General features: G+C 50.3%; 1 protein-coding gene across 2 annotated transcripts; it reads right to left on the bottom strand.

The window, feature by feature from the left end:
* Nucleotides 1-355: 355 nt before the first annotated feature.
* On the bottom strand, nt 356-17,072 carry RNF122 (ring finger protein 122). 2 transcript variants are annotated; one of them, XM_027600543.2, is made up of 6 exons: nt 16,645-17,072; nt 11,302-11,458; nt 5,621-5,666; nt 5,273-5,314; nt 3,721-3,803; nt 356-3,481 (listed from the first exon to the last, which is right to left on the bottom strand). In XM_027600543.2, exons 1-6 carry the CDS (start codon nt 16,667-16,669, stop codon nt 3,367-3,369), a joined length of 468 nt encoding a protein of 155 aa, XP_027456344.1. In that variant the 5' UTR covers nt 16,670-17,072; the 3' UTR covers nt 356-3,366. The 2 variants fall into 2 exon arrangements, with proteins under 2 accessions (XP_027456344.1, XP_027456345.1); XM_027600544.2 differs by having other exon boundaries at nt 3,721-3,800.
* Nucleotides 17,073-17,730: the final 658 nt, after the last annotated feature.

Below are 17,730 nucleotides of genomic sequence, written 5' to 3'. Positions count from 1 at the left end.
TTGGTGGCTAAGTGGTCATTATCTTCTGATTGAATGGTGCTTGCTTACCACCGATCATTGGAGTTCAGATCCTGGTATATATGATTATCACTCAGCTTCCTTCAGTTTTTTACTTTGGTTTTTGTTGTTTTTTTTTTTTTAAGATTTATTTGAGAGACAAATAGAGCACAAGCAGGGAGGAGTGGGAGAAGCAGGCTCCCCACTAAGCAGGGAACCTGATGCAGGGCTTGATTCCAGGACCGCAGGATCATGACCTGAGCCGAAGGCAGACACTTAACCGACCAAGCCACCAGGCACCTGATTTTTTTTTCTAATTATTATGCCCATAGTGGGACTCGAACTCACAACCCCGAAATCAAGTGCCACATGTTCTACCGACTGGTGCCCCTTTTTTTTTTTTTAACTCCTTGAAACACCGTGATCAGGATGCAAATTCTTCTTCAGTAATAGAAGTAGTGTTACACACACTGTAGCTGCCTCTGAATATTTTGTGCAGAGAGAAGAAAAGCATTGTCTTAGCTTCCAAATGGTGCTCGGATCTTTTAAAAGCCTCATCTAAAGGAACTTTGGGATTCTCACTCTAACCTAAAGTTCCAGGCTCCAGGCCCACACGGGACTGTCTCACCCCCAGCCTTTCCCCACCCGAGCTTCATCTGACTTGTGTGCACTCTGACACCCACCAGGCTGGTTAACGCTTGGAGTGCTTTCATCCAGGTCACTCCCTCAGGACGCAGCTCCAGTATCACCTCCCCACAGGACTCCTGCTGTCACTTCCATACCAGTTGAGCTCAGAGTTTCTGGCCCATGAGCTTGCTCACTCCAAATACACCGTGCTTACACCCTTTCCAAAGGCAAGGGCTATCCTGTCTTCCAGCACCTGGCAGCTTGGCAGGTGCCCTAGAAACACGACCACACTAATGACAGTGTATTTGGGACCAGTGACTATTTACCTTGTGACTGGTTACTGTCATTCCTCTCTGATTCACAAAAACAGTTTTCACCTCTGTGCACTGTTCTACCGAGCTGGATTGAAGCACTGCAAGTAATACAAGGCATTTTTACCCTGTCATTTCGACTTCAGGACAATGCTATTCAAGTCTGCAGACAAGACACTTTAGTGCCAACATTTTAATCGGAATATGCCAACGCTGATGAGGAAGGGAGATGGTGAAGGAGGAGCATGTAAATATTGAAGCCAACCTGCTTTCCCCCTCATCCCAGAAATGCATCCACCATGAGGCTGCAGCAGGAGCTAGAGGGAGGGCGGTTTTGCTTAGGAAAAGCATTTTATTCCCTGCACTGAAGCTGGCCAGACTAGAGGAAGAAGCGGGGCCCCTGATGAAGAAAAGACCAGACTCTATAGGGTTGGTAACAGCAAGGAGAGGGCAGAGGCTTTAAGGAGCGGGAGTTATTCCTCAGAGTGTGGAGGAGGTACTCGGGCAAAGGACCCCACCAAGACAGGTGCTGGTAACTTCCCTAGGATGGGCAGATGCCCCAGCTACACCTCAGGTCTGTCAAGCATGAGCACCAGCTGTGCCAATAGCCTCCATGACACCACTGCAGGGGTGAGAGGGTATCACACCCACCCTTTAGGCCTGGCTCCTTTGGGTCCATGGGCAGCTCTCGCACATCTGTGACCCACCACTATGCCCTACTTTGCTCAATATTCCTAGTGTGCACGGTACCCAGGGCTTGCTTCCTGGGATGACCATTGGCCACCCTGAGGAACCACAGCCCACCTGCTCCGTGCTCATGATGGCCAAGAAAATTGTTCTCAGCCCTCCCAGTCCATTTTGCATATCCATTAGCCCTTGAGACACTGAGAGCAAAGATGGAGGGCATGGGTAAAAGATCTGAGCGCACACGGGGGCATAAATTTGTTGATGCAACACTTCAGAGATGTTGGTATAGGAGGGTAACATGTTTCCATGATTGTCAGCAAGGAGGTGAGAAAAAAGTTTAATAAGGGAAAGAGATCGAGCCTCTGTGGTAGCAACCTGGACCTTGAGTGGTAGTAAGAGCACAATTACTTGAATGTCGTGTAGGATTTTATTAATTTCAAGTCTTACTAAGCTTGGCATTCTATCACACACCATGGTGGCATACATCACCTTTCTTGAAGCCAGGCTCATTCAGCTCATTTCTAGAATATTTTAATCAGGCCTTAAAGTACCTGGATGTTAGTCCTATGGCATTCAGGTAATAACCTGACATCAATTTTTCTTTTTAAGATTTGGGAACCTTTAGGCATGTGTTTTGAGTATGGAGAAGTGAGAAGCAGCAGTAAGAGAACTTTTTTCCTTTGCTGGCAGAAAAGGGCCAAGAGACACAGGCCATAACCACAGGCAAAAGTTAAGAGAAATTTGTTATTAAATTTAATTTTCTTTAAATACATACCTTTGCCCCACCCCTCACCTACTCCAGGTGGGGGAGAGAAAACCCCACCCCATCCATTCAGGGGTTCCATGTATAAAGCCTGAGATGGTGAGGATGAAGTATAAAAATACTATTTACAAAGGGGAAGAGGTATCTGCTGCTACCTTAATTAACCTTCAGACAGACACCCCCATCCCCAGGCCCCTTTTGCTCCTTTAGAAAAAGCCCCTGGGAATTCATTTGAGTGTAGAACAAGCCCTTCCTCTCGAGGGGCACTCAAACCCCAACACGGCATAGGAAGCTCTGAGATTAACCGAGGAAGAGAGTGAACAGATAGCACCACAGATCCTAGCAGGGGGAAGGCCTTTGCCCTCCACTACCCTGTAGTCAGCAGGCCTGCCCACCAGCCTTTATTTCCACAGGCCCCATGTAAACATTGACTTTCCTTTTTTCCGTGTCCCCTGCTCTTCCTGACTTTCTACAGAGCCTCTCTCACTTCCAACGGAGGCACTTGGTTCCTTGATGGTTCCTTGATCATTCCTTCCACCCCTTCTCACCTTCCTCAGCAAGGAGTGAAGAGGGGAGGGAGGTGACAAGTGGGGCAGGGCCCATCTTAACCCTTCTTTGAGGTCAGGGCAGCCTGTCCTCCTAAGGGGAACCCTCAGGGGGTGAAATCCAAGCGCTCAGCCAGATAAGGGTGGATGGCTTTCCCCAGCAGGGACAGGCAGGCAGACAATCCAGTACCAGGATACAGTGTTCTTTATGGGTGACGCCATTAGTTCTGAGTAGCAGGGAAGGCGGCCTCAGGGGGCAAAAAGGTGGGGCAACACTGGTCTCACCCTGATGCTGGGAGACTAGCCTTGCATCCCTGCCCCTTCAGGTAAGCATGTCAATCACCACCCAACAGTCCTTGTTCACTGTAGCTGTGCAGAGGGATCAGGCACCCATGAGGCAAGAGGTCTTTTCCAGGTCTTGGCATAGAAGCAGCACTCACACCAGCTCGTCCAATAGGATCCCGATGCTCTGAGTGGCCTCCGAGGGCCCAGCAATGGGCTTGTTACACATAGGGCAGACACAGCGTACTTCTAGCCACTTCACCAGACACCTGTGGGCAGAAGAAGCCTGTTCCGTCTGTCTCCTGGAGCCCAGCGGCTTCTCAGGACATCTCTGTCCTTGCCCCAGTCCAACCCCTCCAGCTTGTCTGATGTCCAGACAGGATGTAGGGCCTCACTGGCAAGGGGTAGAAGGGAGGGGGTAGGGATTACAGGTTCTACAAGATGCTCCCTGCTTCTTTTCTTTCAAAAGGCATCCCTGGGTAGCACATTCCCCACAGTGGACACTTACTTCCGGTGAAAGGCATGTTGGCATGGGAGCACACCCAGCTCGTCCTTCCCCTTGAAGTCTTCCAGACAGACTGCGCAGGTCTGCTGTGGGAAGAAGGGGTAGTGTGAAAGGAGGCTGGGCAAGAACCACATGCACCCATCGGCTCATCCCCACCCAAGTAAACTAAGCTATGGCCCCGTTTCCTCATCAGCCACCGACACTTGAGTCAGAGGGTAGCCATTAACCACACGTGATGTTTCCATTGACCAAAAGAAGGTGAAATTAAAAGTTTAGTTCCTCAATTGCACCAGCTACATTTCAAGGGCTTCCCATACTGGGCTGTGCAGACATCAGACATTTCCATCTTCACAGAAAGCTTCATTGACCAGTACTGTTCTAGAAGAGTATTTTTTAATCCTTTCTCTCCTGGTATATTTGGCAAGGGGACATGTATCAATAACTAGAGGTTAAGGATGGGGATATGGTGTTCAGTTTTAATATTCTTTAAATCCAGCTTTTTGTCTTTATATATTAACCCCTGAGAGCTGAACTCTTCCTCTCAAGGAGGGCTTAGGGAACACCTGGGAATTTGCTGAAATGCAATAGCAGGCATCAAAAAGAGGGATGAGGGGCGCCTGGGTGGCTCAGTCAGTGAAGTGTCTGCCTTTGACTCAGGTCATGATCTCAGGGTCCTGGGATGGAGCCCCGTGTTGGGCTTCCTGCTCAGCCGGGAGTCTGCTTGTCCCCCTGCCCCTTCCCCCCACTCGTGCTCTCTCTCGAATGAATAAAATCTAAAAAGGAGAGAGATGAAATGAGGCATTCCTAGGCTGTCTCGTGTCTAGCAATACCTGTGGATCCTCCCGGCTCCCAGACAACCACAAACCCCCTGTGCACAAGTGTCTGGGGTTATGGATGGACACCTCGAGGTTAGATGATCTCATAAGCGCAAGTAGAACAGGAAGAGGAAAATGGCCTCCTGAAAAGTCCATGTGAGGAGACCCAAGGACTTGCTATACTGGTTGGGGGAAACAGGGAAGCACTGCGGGGATGGCTACACGGGTCAGATCCGCAGGTGGCTAGGACAGAGTGCATGTATGGCGGTAAAAGCAAAGGCGGCTGGACTCTGGCACGGAGTGGTGTGTTCACCCTCCCCTTCAACATTATGCAGAGCAGCCTTCCTGGGGCCACATGTCCCCGCTTATTCAAACCCTTCTGTAATCGCTTTAGGTTCTCTGCCTACGCCGACATCATGAATCCCATACATGGATTACCTGCTGGGATGAGTCCCATTTATTTGGCCCAAGGAGATGAAGACAGGGTCTAAAGTTCCTGAAAGGGCAACCCCTTCGGGTCCCCTCCCTCCTTGGGAGCTTTGTATTATCACTCTGCTATCACTCAAGAAACCTTGGCTTTGCTGCCCACCAAAAAAAAAAACGAAACAAAACAAGAAGAAGAAGAAGAAAGAAGAAAGAAGAAGAAGTAGTTCCTGAAAGGTCCAGACAGAGCTGGACGGAGAAGGTGCCATTTGCCTTGCCGGCTGCGGCCCTTCCTACATGCTTCCCAGTGCGCTTACCCCATATAATTGCAACTTCTTGGCATCTCCTTTAAGTACCACCTGGGAAGACAGAGAGGAGGCATGGTGTCAGAAGAAGCCCACCACAGGGCCAGGTGCTCTCAACAAAGAAGGGAGTGGCCAGCCCTGCACAGGAGGGTCTTCTCCCTCTGGAGGGGGAGGGCTCTGGGCACTGCCTGGGACAAGCCAGACGTGAGGACCGTAACAAAGCGTCAGCTTCCAAGGGAGCCAGAAGAGAGGCCAAGGGGGTTCCAGGCCAGCACTGCACCAGCTTGCCTGCATCCTGCCTGCTCCCTAGCAGGGCAAGGAACAGGACAGGAAGTCTCAGGGAAAGAGGCAGCACTTTACCTCCTTATAGCCATATCGTTCACTCTGTGCCTGGTTCCGGAGTTTGCTGGGGGAGAAAGAGATAGGGGAGAGAAGAGGTTAGTTATTACTATGCCTTGCTACAAACAGCCATTCAGAGTAAGAGAGGCAGGAGGGTTGCAGGGGGCCATTCTTCTGGGGCCAGGGAGGCTGCTCACCCCAGGGCTGTCTCATCGCAGAGATGCCACGGAGTGTGGTTTGGACCCATGTGGGTCACCCAGAGTGGATTAAAGACTCAGGCTCTTTCCTGGGCCCAGCAGCCTCCAAACTTTCTGGCAGTTCCCACAGATGGGGGAATTCTGGCCGAGCACATTCTAGCAGAATGGTTCATTCCTACTGCCTGTGGTTTCCCAGTACCTCATTTTCTTCAGGCTCCCCAAGTCTATGGATCAATAAGCTGCTTACTGAGTCTACAGAAGGAGTTAGATAGTCTTAAAAGGGATATTGCCATTAAGCCAGGGCGGCAGGATAAATAAGTCTCTGTTTACCCTGGGGAATTTTCCTCCTGGAGAACTAAAGTATTCTGGAACCAAAGCATACTCTCCCCTTCACAGCACCAAGCAAACACAGATGATCCCTCCTTTGCCCTTTTCCCCCTCCAGTTTCGAGCTGGTGGCCTACATACAACCTAACTCTCAATAGCCAAAACACAGCACACGTTGTTATTAATGGCAAGAACACCGTAGTTATGGAGGGCTTACTGTGCGTCCAACCCTGTGTTAACATACGCATGTACTTTGAGAGCTTTCCTTTTTACAGAGGAAAACTGAAGTCCAGAGAAGTTAAATAACTTGCCCAAACCTCACAGCTAGTTGGCAGCATAGGCGAGTTTGAATCAAAGTCTACCAGACTATAGAGCCTGAGCTCTTTAACACATACTGTGTCCTGCTTCCCATTAGGTGGAACACATCATTGTCCTGAGAACGATATCAGACCACTTGGGAAACATCTGTTCATTAGCAGGGCTACAACTAATGGCTGGGACCATGATTATGCATTATTATTATTGCTGTTTTATTTGCAATGAAAGAAACCTTCCAAATTAAGCAGGTAGCTCTATGTCCTTCTGTACTTGGGAGCCAGATGGGGCTTCCTCTGCACTGATCACTCCTACCCCAGATTTGGGTTATTGGAAGGAAACATCAAGTTATAATCGGTGTGGCAGATTATGGCCTAAGGGCCAAAGCCAGCTGAGCACTTGTTTTATAGGGCCTGGGAGCTAAGACTGATTTTTATTCTTAAGTGGTGGAAAGTAGAAATCAAAAGAATATCTTTTTTTTACGATTTTATTTATTTATTTGACAGAGAGACACAGCGAGAGAGGGAACACAAGCAGGGGGAGTGGGAGAGGGAGAAGCAGGCTTCCCGCGGAGCAGGGAGCCCGATGTGGGGCCTGATCCCAGGACCCTGGGATCATGACCTGAGCTGAAGGCAGACGCCTAAGGACTGAGCCACCCAGGGGCCCCAGAATATTTTATGTCTTGCGAAACCTATATGAAGCTTAAATTTCAGTGTCCACAGATTTTTATCTCCCTATTGTCCACGGGGCTGCTTCTGCCCAGTACAGTGGGGTCATTAAGAGACTGGAAGACTTCCAAAGCCCCTATATTTGTCCTTTGGCAAAATAAGAGTGCTGATCTGAGTTAGAGTAAGAGATCTCAAATCACAAGCCTCAACCAAAAGGAGTGAGAGAAGACGCTCGCTCCACGGACACTGTGGAGAAGGTGAACTGCAGCCCGAGCCGGGGAAGGTGCAGCACATGGAGCAGAGCAGAGCCATGCCCAAATCCCAGTCAGGGAGCAGATCCAGATCGGGCTGCCACCTACCTCCACTGTTACTAACAGAAGTCAGGGGCCCCAGCGAGCCTGTGTACCTGGAACCTCTTAAGATCTCCAGTCCGGGGTGCCTGGGTGGCTCAGTTGGTTAAGCGACTGCCTTCGGCTCAGGTCATGATCCTGGAGTCCCGGGATCGAGTCCCGCATCGGGCTCCCTGCTCAGCGGGGAGTCTGCTTCTCCCTCTGACCCTCTTCCCTCTCGTGCTCTCTATCTCTCATTCCCTCTCTCTCAAATAAATAAAATCTTTAAAAAAAAAAAAAAAAGATCTCCAGTCCAGGGGGGCCTGGGTGGCTCAGTCAGTTGAGCACGTGGTTTCAGCTCAGGTGGTGATCTCAGGGTGGTGAGACTGAACCGCATGTCAGGCTCCCTGCTCAGCATGAAGTCGGCTTGGGATTCTTTCGCCCTTCCTCCCTCCCCCTGCACTCTCCTCTCTCTCAAAATAAAATCTTAAAAAAAAAAAAAAACTCCTGTCCAAGGATGCCCAGTTAGTGGAAAATGTGACTTTTGATCTCAGGGTTGTGAGTTTGAACCCCAAGTCGGGTATAGAGGTTACTTAAAAATAAAATCTTAAAAAAAACAAACAAAAAAACAAAGGAACTCTAGTCCAGGTGGAGTCCCGCACCATGGAGCAAGGCCCAGGGCAACACATCCACTGGAGAGATTCTGGTCATTGGAGGGATGGACCAAAGGTTTAACCAGGACTCCCACTGTCCCAACCTTAACTTTGCAGGGAACTCAGTCCAGAAAAGCCTTTCACAGGCAGGCCTCTCCATCCCCACCTCTAAACAAGAGGGGCAGACATGGATGCATCCAAAGCCTCAAGGAGCAACGGTTACCTGGCTGACACCGAATGAAGCTGGGGAAGGAAGAGTGTGTTCTCATGATCAAAGTGCTCACAGCCGCCTTCTGAGGGAGGCTGTCACCCGCTATGTAGGAGACCAAATAAGGAAGTGGTGAAGAGCCTGCTTCTTAACTCCAAGAATGAGGGGACGGCTCACATCTTTGGTGTCTCCACTGCCTCCCCTCCCACATGGCTCTGAGCACATTGTGTTGTGCCTCTCTGCTTGTTTCATGGGATGTGCGGGGTACCCCCCCCCCCACCCTCAGCCCTTCTGTCTGCCTGGCTCCACTTAAGGGTCACAGTCAACGACCCTCCAGTAGCTGGGGGCCCCTGAGCCCAGTACCACCAGAACACTGAGAGCCTTCACCCTGCGTGTAGATTTCTGGAACAGGAAGGTATACATTGTGAGGAGAGGGGGCTGAGAAAGGCTACAAGAGAAAGAAAGCAAAGGGCAAACCCCCTGGGCCATCCAGTGGAGGCCGTGGTGCCAGCAACTGTGGACAGGTGGCCTTCTCAGCTGTTGGGTGACCAAAGCTACTAAAAATACTCGGATTTCAATGAGACCATTTCTCACCACTGCCAGTGGGCTCTCCCTGGCTTCTTTTCCCTTTTGGAACAAACAATGCAGCCAGGTCCTGAAAAGAATTGTTCCTTTCCTGCCTATTTGTACTGCACTGGCCCCTCCATCCTGTGTAGTCCAGAGGTCAGCTCTTGGGGACCGAGGAAGGAGTGAGGGGGAGTTGGGAGAGTGGAGGCTGGTGTTGGCCAATGAGCTCTGCCAGGTGGAGAGCAGGGGTCATGGGCCTATTTTGGCGGTGGAGGAAACTGAGAAGCAGGGAGAGGAAGTGGCTTCTGTGCTTGTGTGTGTCTTTCTATATATAGACACCCCCAGGCTGCCACACAGCAGCGAGCCTCTGGAACCATGAAACTCCGGGGTCAGCTGGCTTTGGGCAGGCTGCAGAACAGAAGGTGGGGTGACAGAATGGACAGTTGGCGCCAAGCGGCCCGCAGTCAGGAAAGCTTTTGGTTATTGCTCTGTTCTCTTACTCCAGCCAGCCAAAAATAAGTCAGTCAGGCCTAGCTCCCTAGCCTGTCCTCCTGAGGGACCCCGATCTCTAGCGGTAAGGGGGTGCTGAGGGACCTTCCACAGCTGCCCCTTCACTTCCCATTCAAAGAGTAAGAATCAGAGAAGGCAAATGTAAGGAATCTGAAAGACTCTAGCTAATGACCACCAGGCTAGCCCACGTCTGGATTTTCCTCGACATAGGATCCTGAGCAAACCCGTACCTGCCTGAGCACGAATTTCCTCATTTACAAAGTGGGCTAATACATACGTTGGGGGGCGGGGGTGTGTGTGTCACAAAATGCCAACCATAATGTGGCACACAGAACGCACTTGGTAAACAGTAGCAAAAACCCAAGGTCACACCTATCCTATTAGTGGCAGAATTAGGAAATGAACCGTGGTCACCCACTTCCTGGCCCAGGGCCATTTTCTAGATTTTTCTTCACTCGACCCCACCCCCTTTGCAGCGTGCGTGTGTACCAGAGTTGCTTCTGCAGACTCCTCCCCAGAATCATACATTGGTATTTGGTATGTCTCCATCTTCAGTCTCTGGGGAACTGCATGAACTGCTTGGTGTGGGGAGATGGGGGTGGCTGGTGGTCAGGAAGCCAGAAAGTTTGAGGAAGAAAATATAGGCTTGGGGAAAGAGAAATGGGGGACGGAGAGCTACTAGAAGAATTGCCCTCATTCCCACTTATGCAAATTTTAGACTCAATCATACAAGAGGGAAAGTGAACCACTATCTTCTCTGCATAAACATGTAAGTGGAAAACTCCAGTCCCAGGAACTTTAAGTTCTGAGAAAGAAGAGGCCTAAAGTAGCTGGCTGGGGGCACTCAGGGCACTTCCCCTTTTTTAGAGGAAGCTCTTCTAGCTTCAGGAATACAGACGGAAGGGAAGAGTGTCTGCCTTCCCCCTAGCCTCCCTCCAGGTGAAGCACTCAGACCCACAAAGACCTCTCAGTAGGGAGCCAGAACTCCTTTCCTTCATCTTAATTTAAATGATTTGGCAAGACTCAAGCTGACAGCTACTCAGGCATTTGGTCAAGTGTGTGTGTGGGTGGGGGGGGGTAGGGAGTGGTTATTACAATGGCCTTAAGGACCACTGGGGTGCCCAGGGATGCTCCACACTCCTCAGTATGCAATGCAAGGTAGTCCCATACAATGAGGAACTGTTAATACCAAGAGCATGCCCTCATCAGAAACACTAATTTCCACTCTAAATACCAGTCATGCCCCAAATTTTTGGTAGAAAACCTGCCACCAGTTCCCATGTCTTTCAACAGGAGGTGAAGAAACCATTCCTGGAGCTTGGCTAGCCTCAGGAGCCCTACCATGCTCAAGTCCTTCCCTGGATCTCTATGTAATAAGAACAAGTGACGTTTTTATTTTTGGGGGGGGGTTATTGTGTTTCCTCCTGCCCCCACTATCAAAAAATAAAGAGCTTAAAAGGCAGAATAAACAACCAGCTCTCCAGACATCAGTTTGCTAATATTAGCATCTGGAGGGCTGACAACAGGATTTCCCAGGAGGGCAGAGGAACATGCTACTGGTGTAACTGATGGCCACCTATCCCTGGCTACCCAGAGTTGTGAGCGGGGAGTGGAGACAAAGTGAAGGGATGGACTCACGATATTACTTGGTCAGACAATAATCCTAGGCCACCCTAGCGTAACAGGCCAAGAGATGCGATGCAGCCCAACCAATGGTGACCTTATATGCCCTGGACAACTTGATAGGCTGACGAAAATAGAAACAGCAGGCGTCACGGGCCCAGTCAAGGGCAGGCTAAGCCCTGTCCTCAAAGCAGGGGCCCCAGTGGGAAGCCAGGGACTCTGCTGAGGAAGTCTCACTTGGCTCACCCCACCCCTGGCCTCCTTCTCCCTGCCTGCCTGCCCCAGGTCACCCAGGGTGCCACCCACCTGATAAAATAGCAGCAGAAGATGAGGCTGAGCATGAAGACGAAGATGCCCGTGCCAAAGATGACCATGTAGATGTTGAGAGGAAGGTCCTGGAAACTGATGGGTGGCATGGAGCAGGACTTGTTGGTACTAACCAGTCCCAGGCCACAGAAACACCCTGCAAAGAAAGGCAGAGGAAAACTTATCGTTGATTGTTGGAAATGTACCACCGAGGCTGATGTTACTCAGGTCATCCAGGATGGAGAGAGAAATGGCAGGCTCTGGGCTCCTAAACCTCTTTGATACAGAGGCTTAACTCTATATCCTAGCTCTAACACTGAGCAGCCATGTGATTTTGGGTAAATAAGCCATCCGTGAAATGGGATAGCACATCTAGCACTTAAAACTGCATCTCCACCTAGGGGATCAAGGATACGAGCCAATGGAAGACTTGATCCCATCAGCTAGAAGCTCACAGAGCTCAGCAGCAAAATGAAGAGCCCTGGGTTGCCAACATGGGTATTTGGATTGCCAACACTGCCTTTCCCTAGAGATGTGACCTTTAAGAACTTAGACCTATCTAAACTTCCCTTTGTCATTTAAAAACAAACAAAAAACAGAGAGGACCGAAGTCTGTGCGTTAAGAACGAAGCTTTGTAAAATCGCAAGGTGCCCTTGCAAAGGTCAGTTGTCATTATGAAGTCACCTGCTCCAGGAGACAAGCTGCACCAGGGCCAGAACAGAAACTGTTCACCCCAAGGCTGGGCCAGTGTTCCAGAAAGTGTTGCAGGGCGCCACTTACTCTGGCCACTTTCCCCGTTTGTACTCAAAGCCTCAATGTGCAGTTGTATAGTGGCATTGGCATCCGACTCAAAATCTTGTAAGAAATGCAAAATCTCAGGCCCACCCGGAACAAAATGAACCTGAATCTACATTTTTTTTAAAGATTTTATTTATTTGACAGAAAGAGACACAGCAAGAGAGGGAACACAAGCAGGGGGAATGGGAGAGGGAGAAGCAGGATTCATGCAGAACAGGGAGCCCAATACAGGGGCTTGATCCCAGGACCCTGGGACCATGACTTGAGCACGCCCCCCCCCATTTTTTTTTCTCCAGAATCTACATTTTGAACAAGGTCCTTGGCAGATTCCTACACATGCCTTCTGGGAAACACTGACCCGCCACTAGACGCTTCTCCTTCTCCCATCACTCGGGTAAATCCCGACTGGCCTACTAATCATTGTAGTCACCTTCCCCTTGCCAGGGTTTGGTGTGGAGATAGGTATGTTGACAGGGTTCTGGCCAAAAACAGAGCGAAGTCCTGCTGGACAAGGAAAGAGTCACATCTTCCTGAGACAACTGAAATGCTCAAAGCCAGGTCACAGCTGGACGAGAAAGCTGTTCAATATAAAGCCAAGGGTAGAAGGTGGCAGAAGGGGCAGGGAAAGAGGAGACAAGATTATGGCAGTTACTGCTGGATGAACCAATCCTGGAGCCGCTGTTTTGGGAGTACTCGTTTTGAGAAACAGTAAATTTCCTGTAATGTTTTAACAGTACGAAAAAATATATACAGGATATAAGCCGGATGGAATGTTCTGTCCTGCAACCAGGACAAAATGCTACAGTGATCCAAAAGGCAAGCATAATACAATTCTTGCATTTCAGCAAGTGTGGAGACAAGGAAACTAGCATCTACCATAAACCTGCTACAACCCAAGCACATTCTCAGGCTACAAATTTAATCTTCGTAATGCCACTGTGAAACTTACTTTCCCCCTTCAACAGGAAAAAAAGAATCGTTAAATAAGCTGTCTAACGTCAAGCAGCTAAGAAGTCTTGTATCCAAAGACCTCTGCACTCAACTCTTCAACATGGGTTTTTTTTTTTTTTAAAGATTTTATTTATTTATTCATGAGAGACAGAGGAGGAGAGAGAGAGAGAGAGAGAGAGAGAGAGAGAGAGAAGCAGAGGGAGAAGCAGGCTCCCAAGGAACAGGGAGCCCGATGTGGGACTCGATCCCAGGACCCTGGGATCATGACCTGAGCCGAAGGCAGACGCTTAACCATCTGAGCCACCCAGGCGCCCTCAACATGGGTTTTTAAGCACTGGCTTGACATCTTGGTTGGGAGCCAGAACCCATAAATATACTTCAGAATTCTAGATTATAATTTCCAGTGCTACCACAACTCAGAAGAAGACTGGTTTAAAGGACTGGAAGTCAATTTTGACATCCTACATCTCATGCCTTGTCATCCCCTAGATCAGTCTGGTGACCTATCATGAGCCTGCCTTCAAACCTCTTTTAGATGTTGGGCCCAATTCTATTCCAAGTCTCTGTCCCAGACACTTCACTGATGTCTGGTCCCTCCTGTAATTTAGCCCACCACTATTTCCCAAGCTTGTGATTGGCTTCCAGTCCTCCTACACACACACGCCCTGGGTCTCTTCAACCTCCCCCACTCACCGTCTTATGGAATCACCCACCAGGAACCTGTCTCACTGTATCTTGTCTAAACTGTCCTTAACCTGCTTCCAGACCTTTGTTCACGCCAACTTTTCCCTGCCCGAAACTCCCTCTGCCTTCTGCAAGTCCACCAAGCCTGAACCTCATGATATCCCAGGGAGCCCTCTCTTCCTCTGAATTCTACAGGGCTCACAACCTGTACCACACATTCTGGTTCTTGCACACTCAGATGCTGTTCCAAGCATCAACTTAAGTGAACTCAAATATTGACTACAGGACAAATGCCATGACAGACATTGAATATAAAAAAGCAAAGAATGACTGGATGATTTTACTGTGTAGGGACAAAGAAAACACAAAAGCTTTCACTGTACCAAGGGAGGCACGGCAATAGAGGTGCGACTAGAATCCTGAAATCAGAAAGGAAATAGTCCTAACCAGCTTGAACGTTCCTAAGTCTGAGTGAAGTCTGAGGACAGACAGCAGACTTGGACTTGTGTATATTCTCCAGTGCCTCGCCCAGCGTTTGGCTTCTTTTCAATTAACTAGCTGACAGATAAATAACTCCTGATTTTCAAGACAACTTGGTACCCTTGGCAAAGGCTCCACTTCAAAGTAAGGAGAGTGATATTTGGGAAAATTGCCCAGAAACTGCCCTCAGCTAATGAATGACCGGTCAACCAACAAGTATTATTGAGAGCCTGATTTATGCACTGACCTAGACATTGTGGGAAAACAAAAAACAGAAGTAGTTCTTGTCCTGAAAGACTTTATTGAAAAGATTAAATAATTAGCTCCTAACCTTGCTATGTTCAACAGGAAGCCCTTGCTTCTAGGCTCCCTACCTCAGCAACATCTGATGCCATAAGGGGGTCTAACCCCAATCCCTCTTGGCTCTCCATGCACGTTTTATGAGCTGGATCCTGGTTATCTTTAGGGTCCCAAAGAACCTCATTGGTTTCCCGTCCTGGGAAACTGCTATTGTAAAGGATATGTATAGGCACTCTGCAGGGACTCTGGCCTCAGTTTACCTTGACCGTCTTAGCTCTTCTGACAGAGACTTCTCCTGGGTTCCAGGACTGAGTCAGTGAGCTTGGGACTTCATGTGATAAAAAGATACAGGTGAGAAGAGCTTCATAGCCAAGAGGAGATGGTACATTTACTTATAATTAAAAATCAATGGTGAAGATATATATTGGCCAAAAGGTGTAGGAGTCATTTTTTCCTCCAAAACTTGTAAGGGCAGAATACCAACCTGAGGAAAGAGACTCCAGATATTCCCCACCCCCAACAAAGGGATGGGGGAGGGGGAAGGGACTGCTTCCTCCTTGGAGTCAAAGAACAGGGTCTATCAGTCACTTTAAGTGACAAGAAAAAGCAGCAAGCCCTCTGCTGGTCTAAAAACCCCATATGAAATAGGAGTGCCAGAATCAAGTGCCAGCCACCTTGGTTCTTCTGAAGTCTCTGTTCCATTGTCTCAGCTGACCTAGCAAAGCCCTGACATCAGGAGTGTCTCATCGTGGTGGTGCGCAGGCTGGGGGCTGGAATGACGTCAAGAGAAGGGCTGGCCAAGAAAGACCAGTGGGTCTGGGAAATGCTTCCCCTGCCCAGCCAACGGGAAGCTTTCCCAGATGCTGGGATGCACCGTCCTCCCTCACCCCCATCCTCCGCCCCCTGTCCCCCAATGCCCGCCTATCACACACAGCTTGGTTCATTTTCAGGAAATTAGATCCTACCAGCAAGAGGAAGAGGGGGATGGGGGACGCTCATACACATGCTGTCCAAACCCTGCCTTAAAACAAAAGCCGCTTGGAAGAATTCATCCAAGATCTGGCAGGGGTCTGCTCTCAAGAAGGGTGTTTTTTTTTTTTTTTTTCTTTTCTTTCTTTTCAAACTGGCCAGCTTACCATACTGAGATAAGGCCAGCTGCCCCCCACCCCCACTTCTCCAGAAACTCCATGCCTTGGAACAACACGGTTAAAACACCAAAGCCACTGGAAGGTATTAGTATCCAAAAACCAATACCTTTTGACTGACCGGCTCAGAAAGGCCCTTCTTTAAGGTAGCTTGGGTGGAGTCAGCCCCAAACCCAACCGGTATCACCTGAAATGCCAAAAAGCCTCAGGTGAGATGGATTTAGCATCACTCCAGGCCCGGGAGGGTGGGTAGAGAGTGGGGTGGAGGAGTGATTAGGCAAGGAGGTGCGGCCACCACCCAGGCTCGGGTGCGGGTGCGGTTCTTTGGCCTTAGGGCCAGAGAGCACGGCTCCCGCCGGCCTGGCCCTGCACCCAAAGGTACCCGGGCGCCGAGACATCTGCAAGGCTTTATCAACCCAATAAAGACACGCTCTTTAATCTGGCGTCTTCCACAAACAAAAAAGCCCCCTAGCAGCGAGTGAGAAGCCAACAAAGACACAGAGGAAGCCGCCCCCGCGCCCGGTCCCGCACGCTGCATTGTATACATATTTAAAATAGCCTGCAAAGTTCCAGGCCGGGAACTTGAGCTCCCTCTAGGAGATCCCAACCCGAGCGCGGATTTTATTCTCCTCCGACAACCACAACAAAGACCAGAGTTTGAGCGCACAAAGGCAAGGGAAGGGGATAGAAGAGCGAAGCCGCGACACAAAGGCCGCGAACCCCTCGGCTCCCACGCCCCCCGCCCGCCGCAACGTTCAGAGACAGTCCCGGGCCTTGAGTTAAACCTGATTTTTTTTTTTTCCCCAAATTCGGCGCTGTGCTGAGCGGAGTTGGGCGCCAGGACGCTTTCTCGCGCGTCGCATTTCATGAGAAACTTAGCTCAAGAGGAAGAGCGCGAGCCCTCTGTCTGATCTCAAAGGCTTGCGCCCCACCTCGTCTGCGGCCAGCCCAGCGTCCGCTCGCCCTCCCGGCCTGGGGACTCACCGTTACACCACTGGAATGGGTGCATCAATGAACTCTAGGCTGGCTTCCTCCGGCGAACGAAGGCAGGCGGCGGGTAGGGCAGGCGGGGTGGGCGCACCGGTTTTCGGGTCCGCAGGAGGGGCCGGTGTAGCCCGCGGCAGCCGCCTTTCTGGAGAAATCGAACTCCCTCCGGACCGGCGGGTTTGGGCTTAAATGGTTTTAGAGCAACAAAGAGGGAAAAGGAGAAAACAGACAGAAAGTCCCCTGGATCAGTACACCACAGAGGAAATGCAGGAAGGGGCCCCAGGCTGGGGGAGATGCAGGGCGCTGCAGAATAGGGTTGGGGCGCCCAGTTCGCCCGCCGAGGAGGGAAAACGCTTCAGCGGGAAGCTGGGCTCAGGATCCCGGACGCAAAGGTGAACAGCCAGGACTCTGAAACTGACACGGGCTGCGCACACCCCCCTCCCTTTTACTCCCCCCGGGAAACTCCGCCCCGCGTCCGTCACCCGCCCTCCGGCCAATGAGAGCCTTCCTGCTGGCCCCGGGTATTCTTTGCAGGCCCGCCCCCCTCCGAGGGGAGAGCATCTTTGCACGGTGGGCGCCTCCCGCTTCGCCTTCCCCAGTCCTCGGGAAACTTAACTCTAAAGAGAAGCGAGCCGCGCGGTGCGATGCGCGGAGCGCGCGGGGGCCGGCCTCATCCGCCGAGGACCTGGAGGAAACGGAACAATTAAGTTCCACATTGTTTTCCGCCTCCAGAGCTGCCACTGTCATTTCCATTGCTCTCTGAGAAGCCAGTTCTAGGGAGGCGTTACATTTCTGCTCCGTGGGCAAGGACTTGGTCCTGGGTGGCGGCTACCACGTTCCTTTGCTCACTGGAAAAGGAGGAACTGGAGCAAGAGAGTGAAGCAGATGAATGACAAAAGTGAGATCTGGAAAGAGCTCGAGTTGCCTTCTCATTCTTGGTCAGCCCCTCGTTTCACAAACAAGGAGCTAAGGTCCGAAGGTTAAGTTTAAGGTAGACTTATCCGCTCCTGAGTAGCAGAATCAAACCAGAAATCGACATTGGCAATACCTTAGGGGCAGCATCTTCAGCATCTAGCACCACCT

This window comes from Zalophus californianus, chromosome 2, assembly GCF_009762305.2.
Source record: "Zalophus californianus isolate mZalCal1 chromosome 2, mZalCal1.pri.v2, whole genome shotgun sequence".
Lineage (NCBI taxonomy): Eukaryota > Metazoa > Chordata > Mammalia > Carnivora > Otariidae > Zalophus > Zalophus californianus.
This window is presented reverse-complemented; position numbering and strand designations above follow the sequence as displayed.

Bases quoted from the DNA above. Each gene is read 5' to 3' on its own strand.
- RNF122 (XM_027600543.2), bottom strand. From the start codon at position 16,669: ATGCACCCATTCCAGTGGTGTAACG. The intron at 5,315-5,620 runs GTAAAGTGCTGC...CTGTCTTCCCAG, and splicing joins AACGATATGGCTATAAGGAG to GTGGTACTTAAAGGAGATGC. The intron at 3,804-5,272 runs GTAAGCGCACTG...TTCTTCCCACAG, and splicing joins AGAAGTTGCAATTATATGGG to CAGACCTGCGCAGTCTGTCT.